The sequence below is a fragment of the Bufo gargarizans genome, chromosome 7 (assembly GCF_014858855.1).
Source record: "Bufo gargarizans isolate SCDJY-AF-19 chromosome 7, ASM1485885v1, whole genome shotgun sequence".
Classification (NCBI taxonomy): domain Eukaryota; kingdom Metazoa; phylum Chordata; class Amphibia; order Anura; family Bufonidae; genus Bufo; species Bufo gargarizans.
In genome coordinates, this window is record NC_058086.1 from 51,209,767 (window position 1) to 51,227,333 (window position 17,567).

Below are 17,567 nucleotides of genomic sequence, written 5' to 3' on the forward strand. Positions count from 1 at the left end.
TGCCCCACGAGGGGTCTTCATTGCTGGAACCCAAAGAACTAAATGGAACATTCTACTAAGAGTTTTGGATACTTAAAGGGATGTGTCATCAGAAATTGACGTATTGTTTAAATCACATTTTTATATTTAACATATTTTTAAAGAGTTTTTGGGGATGTTTTTAATTTTCCATGTCACTATTGTGGGGGATTGGCTCTGGTAGATAGGGTAAGCGGGCGCAATACAGAGGCAAAATACAAGTTCTTAACTCCAAAACTTCAGTGTTTATTCACACTTGAGGCAATTGTGTTCATATAACACAAGTCACCTTGCTGGCAGTTTTGCCGCCAGTAGTCCACAGCAGGCTTTAAGGGGCCTTTTTTACCAGCATGCGGCTCTCAGCCCAGCCTCATGCATCCGCGTTTCCCTGTAACCGGCCTGCTCTGTGTTATACTGAGAACTTAAAGTTCTTCAGTGACAAAAACCATCTGGTGACCCGAGCATTCCTGTTTTTGGCCTGGCTCATCCACTTGAGGGAAGTGGACGGTCACCAGGCAGAACTTTCTCCCCAACAAATAGTAGGGGAGAGACTCGAGTGCCCACTTCATGGCCAGGCACTCTCTCTCCACTATACTGTACCTGGCTTCGGCTGGGGTAAGCTTTCGGCTTAGGAAGACAACGGGATGCTCCTAGCCTACTTCGGAGGCATCCATTTCTACCACAAACTCCCTCTTGAAGTTGGGAGTCACCAAAACCAGTGACCCACACAGGGTAAACTTCAAAGCGGCAAAAGCCTCTTCCACCCGATCATCCCAGCGAACCATCACTGATTTTCATCCCATCAAGAGCCCTGTCAAGGGCATGGCTAGAGTAGCAAAGTGAGGAACAAACCTCATGTAATAGCCCACAATTCCTAGGAATTACTTTATTTGCCTAGTGGTGACAGTTCGGGGCCAATTCTGTATCGCCTCTATTTTGTTCACTTGGGGTTTGATGACTCTGCGCCCAATGACATACCCCAGGTACTTAGTCTCTTCTAACCCTATGGGTAGGTGACTTTCCCAGTCGGTACTGTCGGTCCAGGTAAGCCGAAGCGTACCAACAATGTGGACGAAGCACAATGTCCATTAGTCGCTGAAAAGTTGCGGGGGGCGCCATGCAGACCAAAGGGTAAGACCTTATACTGATACAGCCCCTCAGGCGTGATGAAGGCAGTTTTCTCTTTGGCAGCCTCCGTTAAGGGCACCTGCTAGTACGCTTTCATGAGGTCCAAAACAGAAAAATACCAGGCTTGTCCTAACCTCTCGATGAGCTCATCCTCCCAAGGCATGGGATACGCATAGAATTTGGAAACCTCGTTAAGTTTTCGAAAGTCGTTACAAAACCGCAACATCCCATCCGGCTTGGGTATCAGTACTATAGGACTGGACCTCTCACTTTTTGACGACTCAATGACGTCTAGCTGCAACATTAGCTGCTCCTCCTTCGATATGGCTTGTCACCGAGCCTCGGGTACCCGGTATGGTTTTAATCGGACTTTTGCCTGAGGCACAGTGACAATGTCATGCTGGATTATGAAAGTACGTCCAGGGAGGTCCGAAAACACATCCATGTTCCGACTAACAAACTCCCTGGCCTCCTGAGTCTGTTTAGAGGAGAGGCTTTCAGAAATTTTTACTGTGGCAGCCCCTTCTCTTGCATCAGACAGAGGGGCCGGTACCTCTTCTCCTAGAAAGCCCGGCCACGGGCTGTCTTCTGTACTGGTTTCCCTATCTTTCCACGGTTTGAGTAAATTCACATGGTAAACTTGCTCTGGCTTTCGCCGCCCTGGCTGGTGTACCTTGTAGTTTACATCTCCAATTTTCTCGAGTACCTTGTAGGGCCCCTGCCACCTAGCCAGGAACCTACTGTCCATGGTTGGCACCAGAACCAAAACCCGATCACCCGGGTTAAAGATCCGGACACGAGCCTAACGATTATAGACCCGACTTTAGGCTCACTGAGCTGCCTCCATATGCTCCCTAACAAGAGGCAACACTGTCTCTATCCTATCTTGCATCTGGGTAACGTACTCGATGACACTTTTATGTGCAGTGGGTTGTTGTTACCACGTCTCTTTGGCCACGTCCAAGAGACCGTGAGGGGTCTGCCATATAGCAGTTCAAAGGGCAAGAACCCAGTAGAGGACTGGGGTACCTCTTGCACTGCAAACATGATATAGGGCAGAAGAAGGTCCCAGTCCTTCCCATCTTTAAAAACTAAGTTTTTCAAATTTATGTTTAGTTAAACAGTTCTACCAGACCGTCCGTTTGCGGGTGGTAAACGGACGTCCTTAGTTGTTTTATGTGCAGCAACTTAGAGTTCCCTCATCACCTTGAACATAAAAAGGGGTCCCTTGGATGGTCAGAACCTCTTTTAGGTAGTCCCACTCGGGAAAACATCAACTCCTTAGCTATGAGTTCGGCCGAGGTATGTCACAGTGGCACCACCTCCGGGTACCGAGTGGCGTAGTCTAGAATGACTAAGATGTGTTGATGCTCTCTGGCGGACTTCGGTACTGGGCCTATGAGTTCAAACGGTACTTTGATAATTGGGAGAGGAACTAGGGGACTAAGAAAATGTGGCTGGGGGCTAGTTATCTGGCAGGTTGGGCAAGACTTACAAAACTCTACGACTTCTTTGAATATGCTGGGCCAGTAAAACCGCTGTATACAGTAAATACAATCCTGCGTTTTCTGCAGCCCCAGGTGATCCCCGAGAAGGTGTTGGTGGGCTAGAGCTAACAAAAGCTTGCGATAAGCCTTGGAGACCACCAACTATTATATAGGCTCACCCCATAGTTGGTTTACCCGATACAACATATCCTAATGAACCACAAAACGGAGCAACACTGACTCTGCCTTAGGTTGTTGTGGTTCACCATCTACTATTAAAACATTTTCCCAGGTGCGGGATAGGGTTGGGTCCCGACGTTGGGCGGTACCAAAATTATCCCTAGAGACATTGAGGTCTGCCAATTCAAGTCCTCCACGTCTCCCACCTTCACACTTAGCAGGGTTGTCTCCCCCTCTTTCACTGAAGTGGCGGTCACCCCTACCGCTGGCCCTTCGGTCTCAGGTTCCCAGGGTTCTGGTTTCCGAGCCGGGCCACTCTGTTAGGGTTACCCCTGTCTCATGGGTATCAGTCACTCTCATAGCAGGCCACAATGTCGGGAAGTCTCTTAAGTTTGTAGTGTATATTTGGGGCAACTGCAACTCCGGGAGTCCATCTGCCAGCCCCTGTGGTTAGAAACACCAGGGCGGTGGGATAGTCTTTTAAGTCTCCATGGATGCACATGACCCCGACTTTCCGGCCAGTATACTCCGCTGACCGTACCAGGGGAACCCTTACTAGGGACACCAGACTCCCTTTGTCCAGCAGACCCTCCACTGGAGTGTCTCCTACCTCCACCTGGCACAGGTGATTTAGAGTTTCTGGGATACCTGATGTACACAGCTTCCTGGCATATAGCAACTGACAGTAGCCATAGTTAGTATCCATGGGTTCCACCTGATGGGGACAGTCAGCTCTTACATGGCCCGGCTCCTGACACCGGCAGCAGACTATCGGAGCCAGGTCCGTAGAAGGTACACCCCGGGTGGGTTTGGTTGGTACAAGTCGCCGGGTTCGGGATGGAGATTTACGGGTTTTAACTAGGGATCGACCGATTATCGGATTTACCGATATTATCGGCCGATATTCAGGATTTTGAACGCTATCAGTATCTGCATTTATTTTGCCGATATTCCGATAGCGTATGGGGAACACAGATCGCGCTGCTCTCAGCGCTCTCCGTGTTCCCTCAGCAGCAGCACAGGGGAGAAGGAAGCAGTGTCTCCTCCCCCTGTGCTGCTGCTGCTGCCGCTGCCACCAATAGGAGGACAGGGGACAGGAAGAGGGGAGGAGCTATGGCCACTGCTCCACCAATGAAGCTTAATCTCTCATTCATTCATACACTACGTGCAGAATTATTAGGCAAATGAGTATTTTGACCACATCATCCTCTTTATGCATGTTGTCTTACTCCAAGCTGTATAGGCTCGAAAGCCTACTACCAATTAAGCATATTAGGTGATGTGCATCTCTGTAATGAGAAGGGGTGTGGTCTAATGACATCAACACCCTATATCAGGTGTGCATAATTATTAGGCAACTTCCTTTCCTTTGGCAAAATGGGTCAAAAGAAGGACTTGACAGGCTCAGAAAAGTCAAAAATAGTGAGATATCTTGCAGAGGGATGCAGCACTCTTAAAATTGCAAAGCTTCTGAAGCGTGATCATCGAACAATCAAGCGTTTCATTCAAAATAGTCAACAGGGTCGCAAGAAGCGTGTGGAAAAACCAAGGCGCAAAATAACTGCCCATGAACTGAGAAAAGTCAAGCGTGCAGCTGCCAAGATGCCACTTGCCACCAGTTTGGCCATATTTCAGAGCTGCAACATCACTGGAGTGCCCAAAAGCACAAGGTGTGCAATACTCAGAGACATGGCCAAGGTAAGAAAGGCTGAAAGACGACCACCACTGAACAAGACACACAAGCTGAAACGTCAAGACTGGGCCAAGAAATATCTCAAGACTGATTTTTCTAAGGTTTTATGGACTGATGAAATGAGAGTGAGTCTTGATGGGCCAGATGGCTGGATTGGTAAAGGGCAGAGAGCTCCAGTCCGACTCAGACGCCAGCAAGGTGGAGGTGGAGTACTGGTTTGGGCTGGGCTGGTATCATCAAAGATGAGCTTGTGGGGCCTTTTTGGGTTGAGGATGGAGTCAAGCTCAACTCCCAGTCCTACTGCCAGTTTCTGGAAGACACCTTCTTCAAGCAGTGGTACAGGAAGAAGTCTGCAAGGTAAGAAAAACATGATTTTCATGCAGGACAATGCTCCATCACACGCGTCCAAGTACTCCACAACGTGGCTGGCAAGAAAGGGTATAAAATAAGAAAATCTAATGACATGGCCTCCTTGTTCACCTGATCTGAACCCCATTGAGAACCTGTGGTCCATCATCAAATGTGAGATTTACAAGGAGGGAAAACAGTACACCTCTCTGAACAGTGTCTGGGAGGCTGTGGTTGCTGCTGCACGCAATGTTGATGGTGAACAGATCAAAACACTGACAGAATCCATGGATGGCAGGCTTTTGAGTGTCCTTGCAAAGAAAGGTGGCTATATTGGTCACTGATTTGTTTTTGCTTTGTTTTTGAATGTCAGAAATGTATATTTGTGAATGTTGAGATGTTATATTGGTTTCACTGGTAAAAATAAATAATTGAAATAGGTATATATTTGTTTTTTTGTTAAGTTGCCTAATAATTATGTACAGTAATAGTCACCTGCACACACAGATATCCCCCTAAAATAGCTAAAACTAAAAACAAACTAAAAACTACTTCCAAAAATATTCAGTTTTGATATTAATTAGTTTTTTGGGTTCATTGAGAACATGGTTGTTGTTCAATAATAAAATTAATCCTCAAAAATACAACTTGCCTAATAATTCTGCACTCCCTGTATACAGGAGGCGGGAGCTGGCTGCAGGATCACATAGCCGGCTCCCGACCTCTATGAGCTGTAGCTGCGATCTGCGGTAGTTAACCCCTCAGGTGCCGCGGATCGCAGCTACAGCTCATAGAGGTCGGGAGCCGGCTATGTGATTCTACAGCCAGCTCCCGCCTCCTGTATATGAATAAATGATAGATTAATCTTCATTGGTGGCGCAGTGCGCCCTCCCAACCTCAGTATTAGACATTGGTGGCGCAGTGCGCCCCCCCTCCCCCCAGTATTAAGCATTGGTGGCGCAGTGCGCCCCTCCACAGGATCCCCTCTCCCCTGCTCCTCCGATCGGAGCCCCAGCAGTGTAATGCTGGGGCTCCGATCGGTTACCATGGCAGCCAGGACGCTATTGAAGCCCTGGCTGCCATGATAAGCTCCATGCTGCTGTGTGCACAAAGCACACAGCAGCAGGGACAGTGTGAGCTCCTATTCACCCTGATAGATCTCTATCAGGGTGAATAGGACAAGGGTTCTAGTCCCTAAGGGGGCTAAAAGTTAGTAAAAAAGTAAAATAAATTAAAAAAAAAAGTTACAAAAAATAAAATAAAACACCAAAATATTAAGTATAAATGAAAAAGAAAGATTTACCAAAAAAATAAAATAAATACACATTAACAATAAACATTAATTTTCAGCAGATTTGTGGGAATTTTAATTTTTTTTTTCAAAAATGAAAATACCCAGAATATCGGTATAAATTATCGGCTATCGGCCTGAAAGTTCACAAATTATCGGTATCGGCCCTAAAAAATCAATATCGGTCGATCCCTAGTTTTAACTGCCACCCTCCTAAAAGAACCCCCTGTAACAGTCTCAGTAGCCTCGTAGCGCTCCACCATTTCTAGGGCGTTTCCAGGAGACACCTGGCCGATCCAGTGCTGCAGACGGGGTGGCAGAGCCCTCCAGAACATATCAGCCAATAGTCTATCCAGCATAGCCATGGGACTCAGCACATCAAGCTGTAGACACTTTTGCAAGGGGTGGAGTAAGTCATAATACCGGCTTAAAGGGAACCTGTCACCGAGATTTTGGGTATAGGGCTGAGGACATGGGTGGCTAGATGGCCACTAACACATCTGCAATACCCAGTCCCCATAGCTCTCTGTGCTTTTATTGTGTAAAGAAAACTATTTGATACATATGCAAATTACCCTGAGATGAGTCAGAGCTTGAAAATATGACTCTTCTCTGGTCACACAAGTAAGATATGACTCTTTAATGTTAATTTGCATTTGTATCAAATCATTTTTTTTACACAATAAAAGCACACAAAGCTATGGGGACTGGGTATTGGGGATGTGCTAGTGGCCATCTAGCAACCCATGTCCTCAGCTCTATACCCAAAATCCTGGTGACAGGTTCCCTTTAAACCATCACTGATGTACCCGCTAGGCCCAGACCAACACATTCGCCCCCAGTTTTGCCAAAATCTCACCCTTTACTTTTTGGTAGTCGGCTGCTTGATCATCCGGCAAGTCTAAATACACCCACTGGGAATCGGATGCCAGGAATGGAGTGACAACCTCAGCCCACTGGTCACGGGGTAGCTTTTGATGTCGTCCGCGGGTGTCATCTTAGGAATTGCGGCACGGACTGCTTTCCGGGCGTCGTAGACGCTCGGGATTGCTCCTGCTGTCTGCAAAGCCATCACATGTTGTAGCAGCAACTGGTTAGTTTCCTGCTGCTGCTTATGAGTCTTGCATTACTGCAGGTTTGTCTCTCGCTGCTGCAGATTAGCCTCCATGAGGGCCTTCAAAACAGCCTCCATTTTGTCGTGGGGCACTGGTTGTAATACAGCTGGTTTAATGTACCACATACAACCGTGCCTGAAAAATGCAGAAACCAAAAATGTTGGCGTTCACACCAGCTTCACTGCTCTTGCCCTCATACTCCACCAATTGTGGGGCTTCGCTCTGGTAGATAGGGTAAAAAAATGGGTGCAGTACAGAGGCAAAATACAAGTTCTTAACTCAAAACGTCAGTGTTTATTCACACTTAAGGCAATTGCACCAAACAGCACGTAACTTTGCAATTCACACACAACGGAAATTTTATATAACACAAGTCACCTTGCTGGCAGTTCTGCCTCCAGTAGTCCACAGCAGGCTTTAGGGGGCCTGTTTCCCCAGCGTGCGGCTCTCAGCCCTCCAGCACGGCACTAAGCCTCAGATCCCCAAAAAAAAAATGAGACATCTCTGCTGAGCCCAGCTGCCTATTTAAGGACAGCCAGCTGCTGACAAAACTCGAACCGCCACTTAAACTCTGGTCCGGTATTTGACCTCACCTGGCTGGAAACCAGCCCAGCCGCACATGCTGGGAGGAAAATACCTGCCTTGCCAGACACAACCCCTCACTGTGTCACACTATCTATATTTAAACAAAAACCATAAACTCATGCAGTTTTCACACTGGCCACTAAGCCTAATAGGCGCCACTTCTTGGTCTGTACAGATCACTTTACTGCAGTTATCGGCTTATCTTTACATGGAAGAGAGATAATTACAGGCAGCATTACAATGGCAGATAAGACGGGATCCTCCATTCACAATAGGTGATTGTCAGAGTTTATCTACTGTTCCCTGGTACAATGACCTCTGCACAGGTCACAGAGCCTACAAGACTCTTCCAAAGAAGTCAGTGAAGACCCTCCATTGTGTCTATGGCCCATGGGGCTTGCCAAAAAGCAATTTTCTTAATGCTTTCTAAATGCTGTTAAGAACAGCTCAGGCAAGATGGCCGTCCCCATAATCATCTTCAGAAAATAGAATAAATAAATCTACAATCGGAAAATAAAAAGAGATTAGAAAAAAAAGGATGTGTGCCGCTATCTGTTTTTAACTGGCAGAAAACATTTTTGGTGACGCATTTCATTTACGTTAGCCGTCAGTTTCACATTAAAGGACGTCACAGCAGGATTAGCCCAGGGCAGCTGTGACTCTTCATGCAACTGGTTGCACTTAAAGCGGTTGTGCCAGTTTAATAAGTTATCCCCTATCCACAGGATGGGGCTAATTAGCTGATATCTGAGGAAACAAATGCTGGGACCCCCATCAGTCCCGAGAGCGGAGCGGCAGGTCGTACATGTGTTCTGCCAGTCCAATCATTCTCTATGGGAGCGCTGGAGATAGCAGAGTACAGCGCTTCTACAGAGGATGAATAGAGCGGCAGGACGCATACTTGACCTGTTGCTCCATTTGAACAGGGGACTGGGACTCCCATTCTCGGGATCGGTTGGGGTCCCAGTGGACTTATAAACAACCCCTTTAAGCTTCTCGTTATTCGCTCTTGTAGCTTTATTTCACAGCTCAGCAATACGTTTATAACTTCCGCTATGTTAATGTCTTGATTTGCTGCTGACCTATTCCTCTCCCCTTTTACTTGTTACTACAAAGGCAGTAAATTATTCAGTCCTGGGGGTGTTTGTAATAATGTGTAAATATAACTCGGGATCCATGGTGGGTCTTCCCTCATAAATCTTCGAGGAATAAGGTCAGTTCTTTGTTGCTGGAGAAACTGTATCCTGCAGAGGAGAAAACAGAATTATGCATCAGCTACTGAGGCAAATGCAGGAAATATTGTGGCGCGATTATATGCAGCCGCCGCCATTTGCTTCAGAGCTGACTTACAGAAAAGATAATGTACCAAACGCGTTTCACTGTTATAGATGTGATCACTTTTGGTTCTGTGGGAAGTGCACGGAGCTGATGATTAATGGCTTTCATACCGCAGTGTTATATTTTTGAGCAAAACCACCGAGCGCGTTAATTATTTAGGCTGATAATAGAAATAGGCCGACGAGCGCTCTTAATTATGGGTGATAATCATTACTGAAGGAAACGCTAGTTCTCTAACGTACTCTTCATTTCTGTTTTGCAGAAGAGCAGCTGCCTCATGGGTTCCCTATGATTGACATGGGACCTCAGCTCAAGGTGGTGGAGAAGACCCGGACGGCCACCATGCTCTGTGCCGCCAGCGGAAACCCAGATCCAGAGATCTCCTGGTATAAGGACTTCCTTCCTGTGGACACAGCGACCAGTAATGGAAGGATTAAGCAACTCCGCTCAGGTATGACATGTGGACTGTCAACTGCAAAAGCCATTTTTGTGCTGCTATAAATGATGATCTTGTAATTCTCCCGCTAAGCCTCTCCCAACCAGAACATTTATTAAAAAAAGAGGCAATTTTTTGCCGCTAATTTTCCTCGGTAGACGGGACTGTCCCCCAAAAATCAAAGTCAACAACAATTCTTGAATTGTTCTTTCCCATCAAGACAACCCCCTTTTGAATTGGATCTGGAGGTAAAATGTACGCAATGCAAGGATGGTCTTACGGAGCAGGTCCCTGTTCTGGCTCGTTAGAGGCACCACCCCAAGTGTATCCTCAAAGGGAAATTTCTTATAGCTTTTTTGGGGGGGGATTCTTCTTGAATCCCTGATCTTCAGGCTGGTGAGATGGGCAGTGTCGTCAGTGCTTGGTCACATCTTATCATTGATTGGCTTGTTCAGCTAATGAAGCCAGTGGCCGTTACCGGAGTGTGCCGCCATCGCTCACCGCCAGTGTGTTATGACATCCGTCAGCACAATGTCTGTTACTGTCTTGGCTCATGTTGTAATCTGTGGTTGAAGCGGCTGCTCCAATCTTCCTGACAAACTTTATTATTGGTAAAGTCTGTGTAATTACTGAACTGATTGCGACATGTAGATTGAGGCTGTGGCCCCAACACTCTCTACAAAAGAAGGGGGGCTAATTACAATTATAAATCCTGCACTTATGGAAAACCCACTGTGACCTTTCAGCTTCCCCCTCCCGCAAACTGGTCGTAATCTTACAATGTTTGCGCACAAAGAAAATATCACCCAAGTTAATTATATTTAATGGTGTTATGCATCGTAACGCGAGTGCGAGAAAGAAAGGGCAACGTTATCAGTAGAATCTGTTCTATCAACACAATCATTAAAGCTGTGAAGAAGACAGGGTGCGGTACGTGCAGCGGCTCCATGTCACTGCCGACTCCAAGTGTCCGAGCAGTTATAGGAGCTATATTCTCCTACATACCGGCAGAATAGTAGTTATATTCTTGTACATAGGAGGAAGTATTATAGTAGTTATATTCTTGTACATAGGAGGCAGTATTATAGTAGTTATATTCTTGTACATAGGAGCAGTATTATAGTGGTTATATTCTTGTACATGGGAGCAGTATTATAGTAGTTATATTCTTGTACATAGGAGCAGCATTATAATAGTTATATTCTTCTACATAGGAGCAGTATTATAGTAGTTATATTCTTGTACATAGGAGGCAGTATTATAGTAGTTATATTCTTGTACATAGGAGCAGTATTATAGTAGTTATATTCTTGTACATAAGAGCAGTATTATAGTAGTTATATTCTTGTACATAGCAGTACTATAGTAGTTATATTCTTCTATACAGGAGTAGTATTATAGTAGTTATATTCTTGTACATAGGAGGAAGTATTATAGTAGTTTTATTCTTGTACATAGGAGCAGTATTATAGTAGTTATATTCTTGTACATAGGAGCAGTATTATAGTAGTTATATTCCTGTACATAGGAGCAGTATTATAGTAGTTATATTCTTGTACATAGGAGGAAGTATTATAGTAGTTATATTCTTGTACATAGGAGCAATATTATAGTAGTTATATTCTTGTACATAGGAGCAGTATTATAGTAGTTATATTCTTGTACATAGGAGCAGTATTATAGTAGTTATATTCTTGTACATAGGAGATAGTATTATAGTAGTTATATTCATGTACATAGGAGGTAGTATTATAGTAGTTATATTCATGTACATAGGAGGTAGTATTATAGTAGTTATATTCTTGTACATAGGAGGCAGTATTATAGTAGTTATATTATTGTACATAGGAGGCAGTATTATAGTAGTTATATTCTTGCACATAGGAGACAGTATTATAGCAGTTATATTCTTGTACATAGGGGCAGTATTATAGTAGTTATATTCTTGTACATAGGAGCAGTATTATAGCAGTTATAATAAATATATCTATATTTGTATATAAACATAAGGGGCAGTATTATAGTGGTCATATTCTTTATAGAGGATGTTAACACCAGTGGTGCTAACCTGTGCCCCATAAAAAATCTCATATGTCCACAGTTCTACTGAACCTGCATTGCTGCCCCATTCCTGGATGTTTCTGGTACCAGCAGCAGAAAATGACTTGGCCTCCTGACCGTTGAGGCCTGTGATTGGCCGCAAAAGTCACAGGACTAAGTCAGGTATTCGAAGTGGGTAGGAATGGGGCCGCGGTACGAGCAGGGCAGGAGCACGGACAAGTTTGTAGTTTTTTGTTTTAATGGGGCACAGGTTAAGATCAATGGGTTTTGCAATTACTAGGCTGGACAACCCCTTTAATGTAGTTAAGTAGTTCACAGTGTCTGTATTTGGTATTTATGAGACCTAAGGTATTCTGTACCTTCTGAATGGACATTCTTGTGTATTAGTCTTAAGAATTAGTCTTAAGTATTAGTCTTGTGCACTGTATAGAATTCAAGTTCCATATAAAAGTCCTTTGCTTTTGTGACATTACACGCGTTGATTTCCCTGAATGAGCACTGTAATGGTCCTGACTGGTTATACTTCACCGGACTCCAGTAATTATTTCCTTTTTCTATGTCTTTCGATAAAGTTGTTGAGTTCCACTGTCACTCAACAAATGCCGAAGAAACAATGACAAAGGATCGAGTGGAGAAGACCTGGTGCTAGAGACTTTAATGGCTGTAAACAGCACAATAAGACTCCACAACGGTGGGAAATCCTAATAATAGACTTAGCGTGGCGGGTTAATGCCTCAGATGAGATCAGTAAGTTTATTCAGTCAGCATTAGTCACTGAATGCAGGATCAGCGCTGACTATAGGGGCATGAGGCTGTGGTTACCGTATCTTTAATTTGCCCAAATCCTTGCACATTGGAGGTGATTGTTTATAAGGGAGAGCTTTTTACCCAGAATGGACGGAAGATCTGTAAAACGTTAAACACAAAAAAATAAAAAATAAAATAAAGATATATATTTTTGTGCAGACATTCCTGTAACCCCAGAATTTGGGGATAAAATCAATGAAGCAGATAATCCCACACTACACATAGATCTGCATGGTGGTGTCTGGTCATGGTACTCTCCAGTCACGGTGGTCTCTGGTCATGGTACTCTCCAGTCACGGTGGTCTCTGGTCATGGTACTCTCCAGTCGTGGTGGTCTCTGGTCATGGTACTCTCCAGTCGTGGTGGTCTCTGGTCATGGTACTCTCCAGTCGTGGTGGTGTCTGGTCATGGTACTCTCCAGTTGAGGTGGTTACCATTCATCTTTGCCTTTTGGTTATGGCCGGTTCTGATCGTGACTGGTTTTGTTAACAGTGGGATCTGGGCATGACAACATCTAGTTTTGGTGGACATTGATCATGGCACTCCATGATCATGGTAGGTTATGGTGTGTTCTGGTCAGGCTGGAATAGTGTCTGGTTGTGGTCACCACTCATCTTTGCATTTGTTTATGGCGGGCTGTGGTCATGGTTGGGATCTGTTGATGACGGGATGTGGTCATGGTTGGGGTCTCTTGATGGCCCGCTCTGGTCATGGCTGAGATGTTCTGATAACTCTCTGGTCATGGTGGAATCTATTCATGACTATCTCTGGTCAATGGTCTTGACAGCATTTTATGGAGTCCTTGAGGTTGTTCATGGTAAATCCCTATTTTCAAGAACTCTGCTTGTTGTAGGTGAATAGAAACATTTAAAGGGGTATTCCGGTGTAATTTCGTTTTAAATTTGTTTATATAATAGGAAATCATACATCTTCTAATATACATGTATTTAAAATTCTGCATACGTATCTTTCTTATATCAAGCAGTTGACCCCTAAATGAAGAATGGTATAGCCCATGTATCAGTCCTGTGTAATGTATCCATGGCCTAACTGAAACATGGCATCAGTCATGTGACACCCCACACATCATGCAGTTTCTGACACTTAGTAAATAGCAGTGTTACATGACATACATGTTCTGGGCGAAGCACACAGGACACATTCATGTGACAAGTGATTTGTGGTTATTACAGTAACGACATCATTGTGTGCCTGTCTTTAAGTGATGTCATCTTGTTAATAAAGTCTAGTGTAAAAAAACAGCACAGACCAAGATCTGCTTCTACCCAGATGCTGACAGACACGAGAGGCTGCTGCAGGTAGTAGCACTGTATATACTGTACATGTTCTGCTCCGCTGTACATTACTATTCACCTTTTAGATACCTGGGCAGGTAACGGACAGCCAGGTCACATGATTTAGTCCGATCTCGCTCTCCATGCATTTAACAGGATTAAAATGGACTGTGCATTTTTATTTTATTTTTGTTTTTTTTGTTTTCATTAGGGAGCGGCAAGTGCACGGATATAATAAAGTTCTGTGAGCAAAATTTTAAATAGATGTAAATTAGAAAATTATTCTGTGTCCTATTGTCATTATTCTGTGTCCTAAATGTAATCATTAAAACCGGAGTACCTCCTTAATGTTTACATGCAGAGTTTATGACCTATCCTGCTCACAGAGCTGATAATCTGTTACAGTGTGTAAGGAGGAGAGAGATTTGTGCTGCTGCCACGTGGAGCTCAGAGGCTTCATTCTAGGGTGGGCATTGTTCACATGAGGTTGGAGCAGCTCTGCAATATAATCCTAACCTCATGAATCTTTGCTCTTTCTGGACAGACAGAATTTGGTCACCTCAGGTGGGAAACTAAAAATAGTTTTTTTTTGGTTAGTTTTTTTGTCGGCGCATTCATTCCTGCATGGAGCTGCTAGAAAAGCTTTGAAGTAATCAGGCTGCATATCCCTATTGTCTACATATTACTGCCAGTGCCCGTCCGGGGCCGCAGGGCATCAGATGTCTGACCGACTCTGGGAACCAATGGAAAGTTCTTTGATATTCTGCTTTCTTCTCTGTCTTGTTTGTTTAACTCTCTGTGTCCTGAAATAATAGAGATCATAACTGCTCCGCCAAAAAAACACAACGGTCTGAATGTCAGACCGAGACGCAAAAGACAACTGACCTTTACTACAAGCGGCCCGCTGATTCACACACAGGGGACGTGCTTCCCTGCACTGGCACAAAGGACTGCAGGCAGCAGGAGGGCTGGGCAGATATACAGCTTGTACATCAAAATCTCTGCTCTTTCTGAGCTCAGTTGCCCTAGTGGGTGGTCTTTTCAGTGACAACTATCTATGTATACACACAGGGAAGGTTGTAAGTCACAGGGAAATCAATTTTGTGTAAATCACAAGTTTTACTAAATCTTTTCCCTTAAATCTATACATCAGTCTGCCCAGCTCCTCCTGCTTTATAACACGCTGCCTGCAGATTACATGATGACAGGTTCTCTTTATATATAATCTGCTCAGCTCCTCCTGCTCTATAACACGCTGCCTGCAGATTACATGGTGACAGGTTCTCTGTATATATAATCTGCTCAGCTCCTCCTGCTCTATAACACACTGCCTGCAGATTACATGGTGACAGGTTCTCTTTATATACAATCTGCTCAGCTCCTCCTGCTCTATAACACACTGCCTGCAGATTACACGGTGACAGGTTCTCTTTATATATAATGTGCTCAGCTCCTCCTGCTCTATAACACACTGCCTGCAGATTACACGGTGACAGGTTCTCTTTATATATAATGTGCTCTGCTCCTCCTGCTCTATAATACGCTGCCCTTAGATTGCCCTGCATTTCGTGGTGACAGTTTTTTTTTGGGAGCCGAGGCTGTTAACTGTTTATTTGCCAATACAAAGTAAGTGTTGTCTCAGATCTCCAGAGAAGAAGTGCCGTAGGTACTGTGGGAGTACTGACAAGCATCCTCACCGCAGACCATATCAGCCCATAGACCAGATTGCGCTATTTTTATGCCTTTGACCGGCTTAATGGCGGTATGTATATTATATCTGCTACAAGCGCACAGTCTTCTCTTCACCCTGAAATCTGACTGCAAATCAAAGCCTGATGAGATGACATATAAAATATTATCCTGCGCAGGCGATGCTTAACCTTCACAGCGCTGGCATCTCGCACAAACGATGCTTGCCGTGACCCGAGACAGATGGAAATGCCAGGCTGCTGTCTGGACGAAAAGCCGATGAAGTGATTTTATTATGCGTTCAGTCATGAACCGCGGCGGCGAGGCCTGAATCATTTGGACAGGTACTGGGGGTCACGGATCTGTGAGCGTCACACTTGGACTGATAGGAAATCTGACCCAAACCTGGGGACCTCGATGAACAATGACGCACAAAAACGGAAAGTGTAAACTGCTGAAAAGTTATGGGGCAAACTGAATGACCCTCCTGGGTTCTGGTTCCCCCCTAAACTGCAGAGCTGCTATGATTTGGCCCAGATGCAGTTGTGCCCTTCACATAGTCTCCGGACAGACTGGTACAAGGGCCCCCTAGGGCCACAGCCAGCAGGTATGTCACATGGAAACAACCCTCAGATGGTTGTAAGAATTACAACCACAATAACACGGGGACCTGCAGATGAAAGCAGATTTGTGGGGCATGTACTCCCTGCCCCTCTGTGGTGGGTACAGATCAACACTCCGGTGTTTGCTGCAGGTGTGTATATTTTAGCAATAACACTTTATCCTTTCATACTATGCGGACAACTCCCTGTAAGACGTATCTGCCGTGGGAGAGATGGGCAGAGCCGGGCCCTTGTGAGTCATTAGATAATTAGCAGACGCCAGGAGCCATATTATCACTGGCAGATTTCCAACCCGTGATCTGCGAGCCCTAATCCTGCCAGATTACAAGGGCGACTCGTCATTTTGGAGATGCTTGGGTTAAAAATGCATTTGGATGAGATGCGCAAGGCAGGGAATTGTAGGGGAAATTTGGCTCATTTAGTGAGCGGAAAGACTTGATCGTATTGTCTCCATGACGACTGCATTTCATTCCCGTCCTCCGTGTGCGAGGAAATTGCTGGAGAAATTTTGATATTGCTTTGGCAGAGCTCATTGCAAATATTGGCTCTCCGCTGCCGAAAATCTCAGCCACCCAGTGTGTGATAATAACGTGTGACTCAGGGTGAGGCCTCTAATGATGACAACTCCAAACTGTTCACTTCTAGCAGAAAGAAAAATGCATTTCATTTTCTTGCATTAAAATTAACCATTTTATTTCAGGTAAAAATTTGTCCACAACCAAACTAAACCACTAACAGCCTGGTCGGCGGAGGGTTTATCTAATGACATGGTGCGGAGAACACACATGTGCTGGTTCAGAGGCCGGGGTAGACTCGCCAAGGCCAGTTTTCCTTCCTCAAGTGGTATTTTGCACAAAAACTGACTTTTTTCAATGTTACTTCCCTTTAAAAAAAAAAAAAAAAAGCCTCCTAGAAACTGACTTAAAAAGGGGTGCATATTTTTTTGGGGGGGGCCGTGGACTGCCAGAAAATGTGCCTTCTTATTAGGGCTTAAAGGGCATCTGTCAGCAGTTTTGTACCTATGGCACTGGCTGACCTGTTACATGTGCGCTTGGCAGCTGAAGGCATCTGTGTTGGTCCCTGTTCATATGTGCCCGCATTGCTGAGAAAAATTAGGTTTTAATATGTGCAAATTAGCCTCTAGGAGCAACAGGGGCGTTACCGTTACACCTAGAGGATCTGCGCTCTCTGCAACTGCAGCACCCTCTGCACTTTGATTGAGAGGACCAAACAGTGAAAACCTCATCATGCCTGGTCCTGTCAATAAAATTGGAGAGGGGGTGTAAAGGCAATGCCCCCGTTGCTCCTAGAGGTTCATTTTCACATAGTAAAACCTCATATTTCTCGTCAATGCGGGCACATATGAACAGGGACCAACACAGATACCTTTCGCTGCCAAGTGCACATGTAACAGGTCAGCCAGTGTCATAGGTACAAAACTGCTGACAGCTGCCCTGTAATACATCTGCCCCA

The 17,567-nt window shown here is 44.9% G+C and overlaps 1 protein-coding gene across 5 annotated transcripts in view; it reads left to right on the forward strand.

The window, feature by feature from the left end:
* The window catches only part of PTPRF (protein tyrosine phosphatase receptor type F), a 196,640-nt gene that overhangs the window by 141,317 nt on the left and 37,756 nt on the right, over positions 1-17,567 (forward strand). For all 5 annotated transcript variants that reach the window (XM_044300617.1, XM_044300616.1, XM_044300619.1 and 2 more), the window contains exon 5: positions 9,446-9,634. In XM_044300617.1, the coding sequence (XP_044156552.1) occupies positions 9,446-9,634 (189 nt within the window). The remainder of the gene's footprint in view (positions 1-9,445; positions 9,635-17,567) is intronic.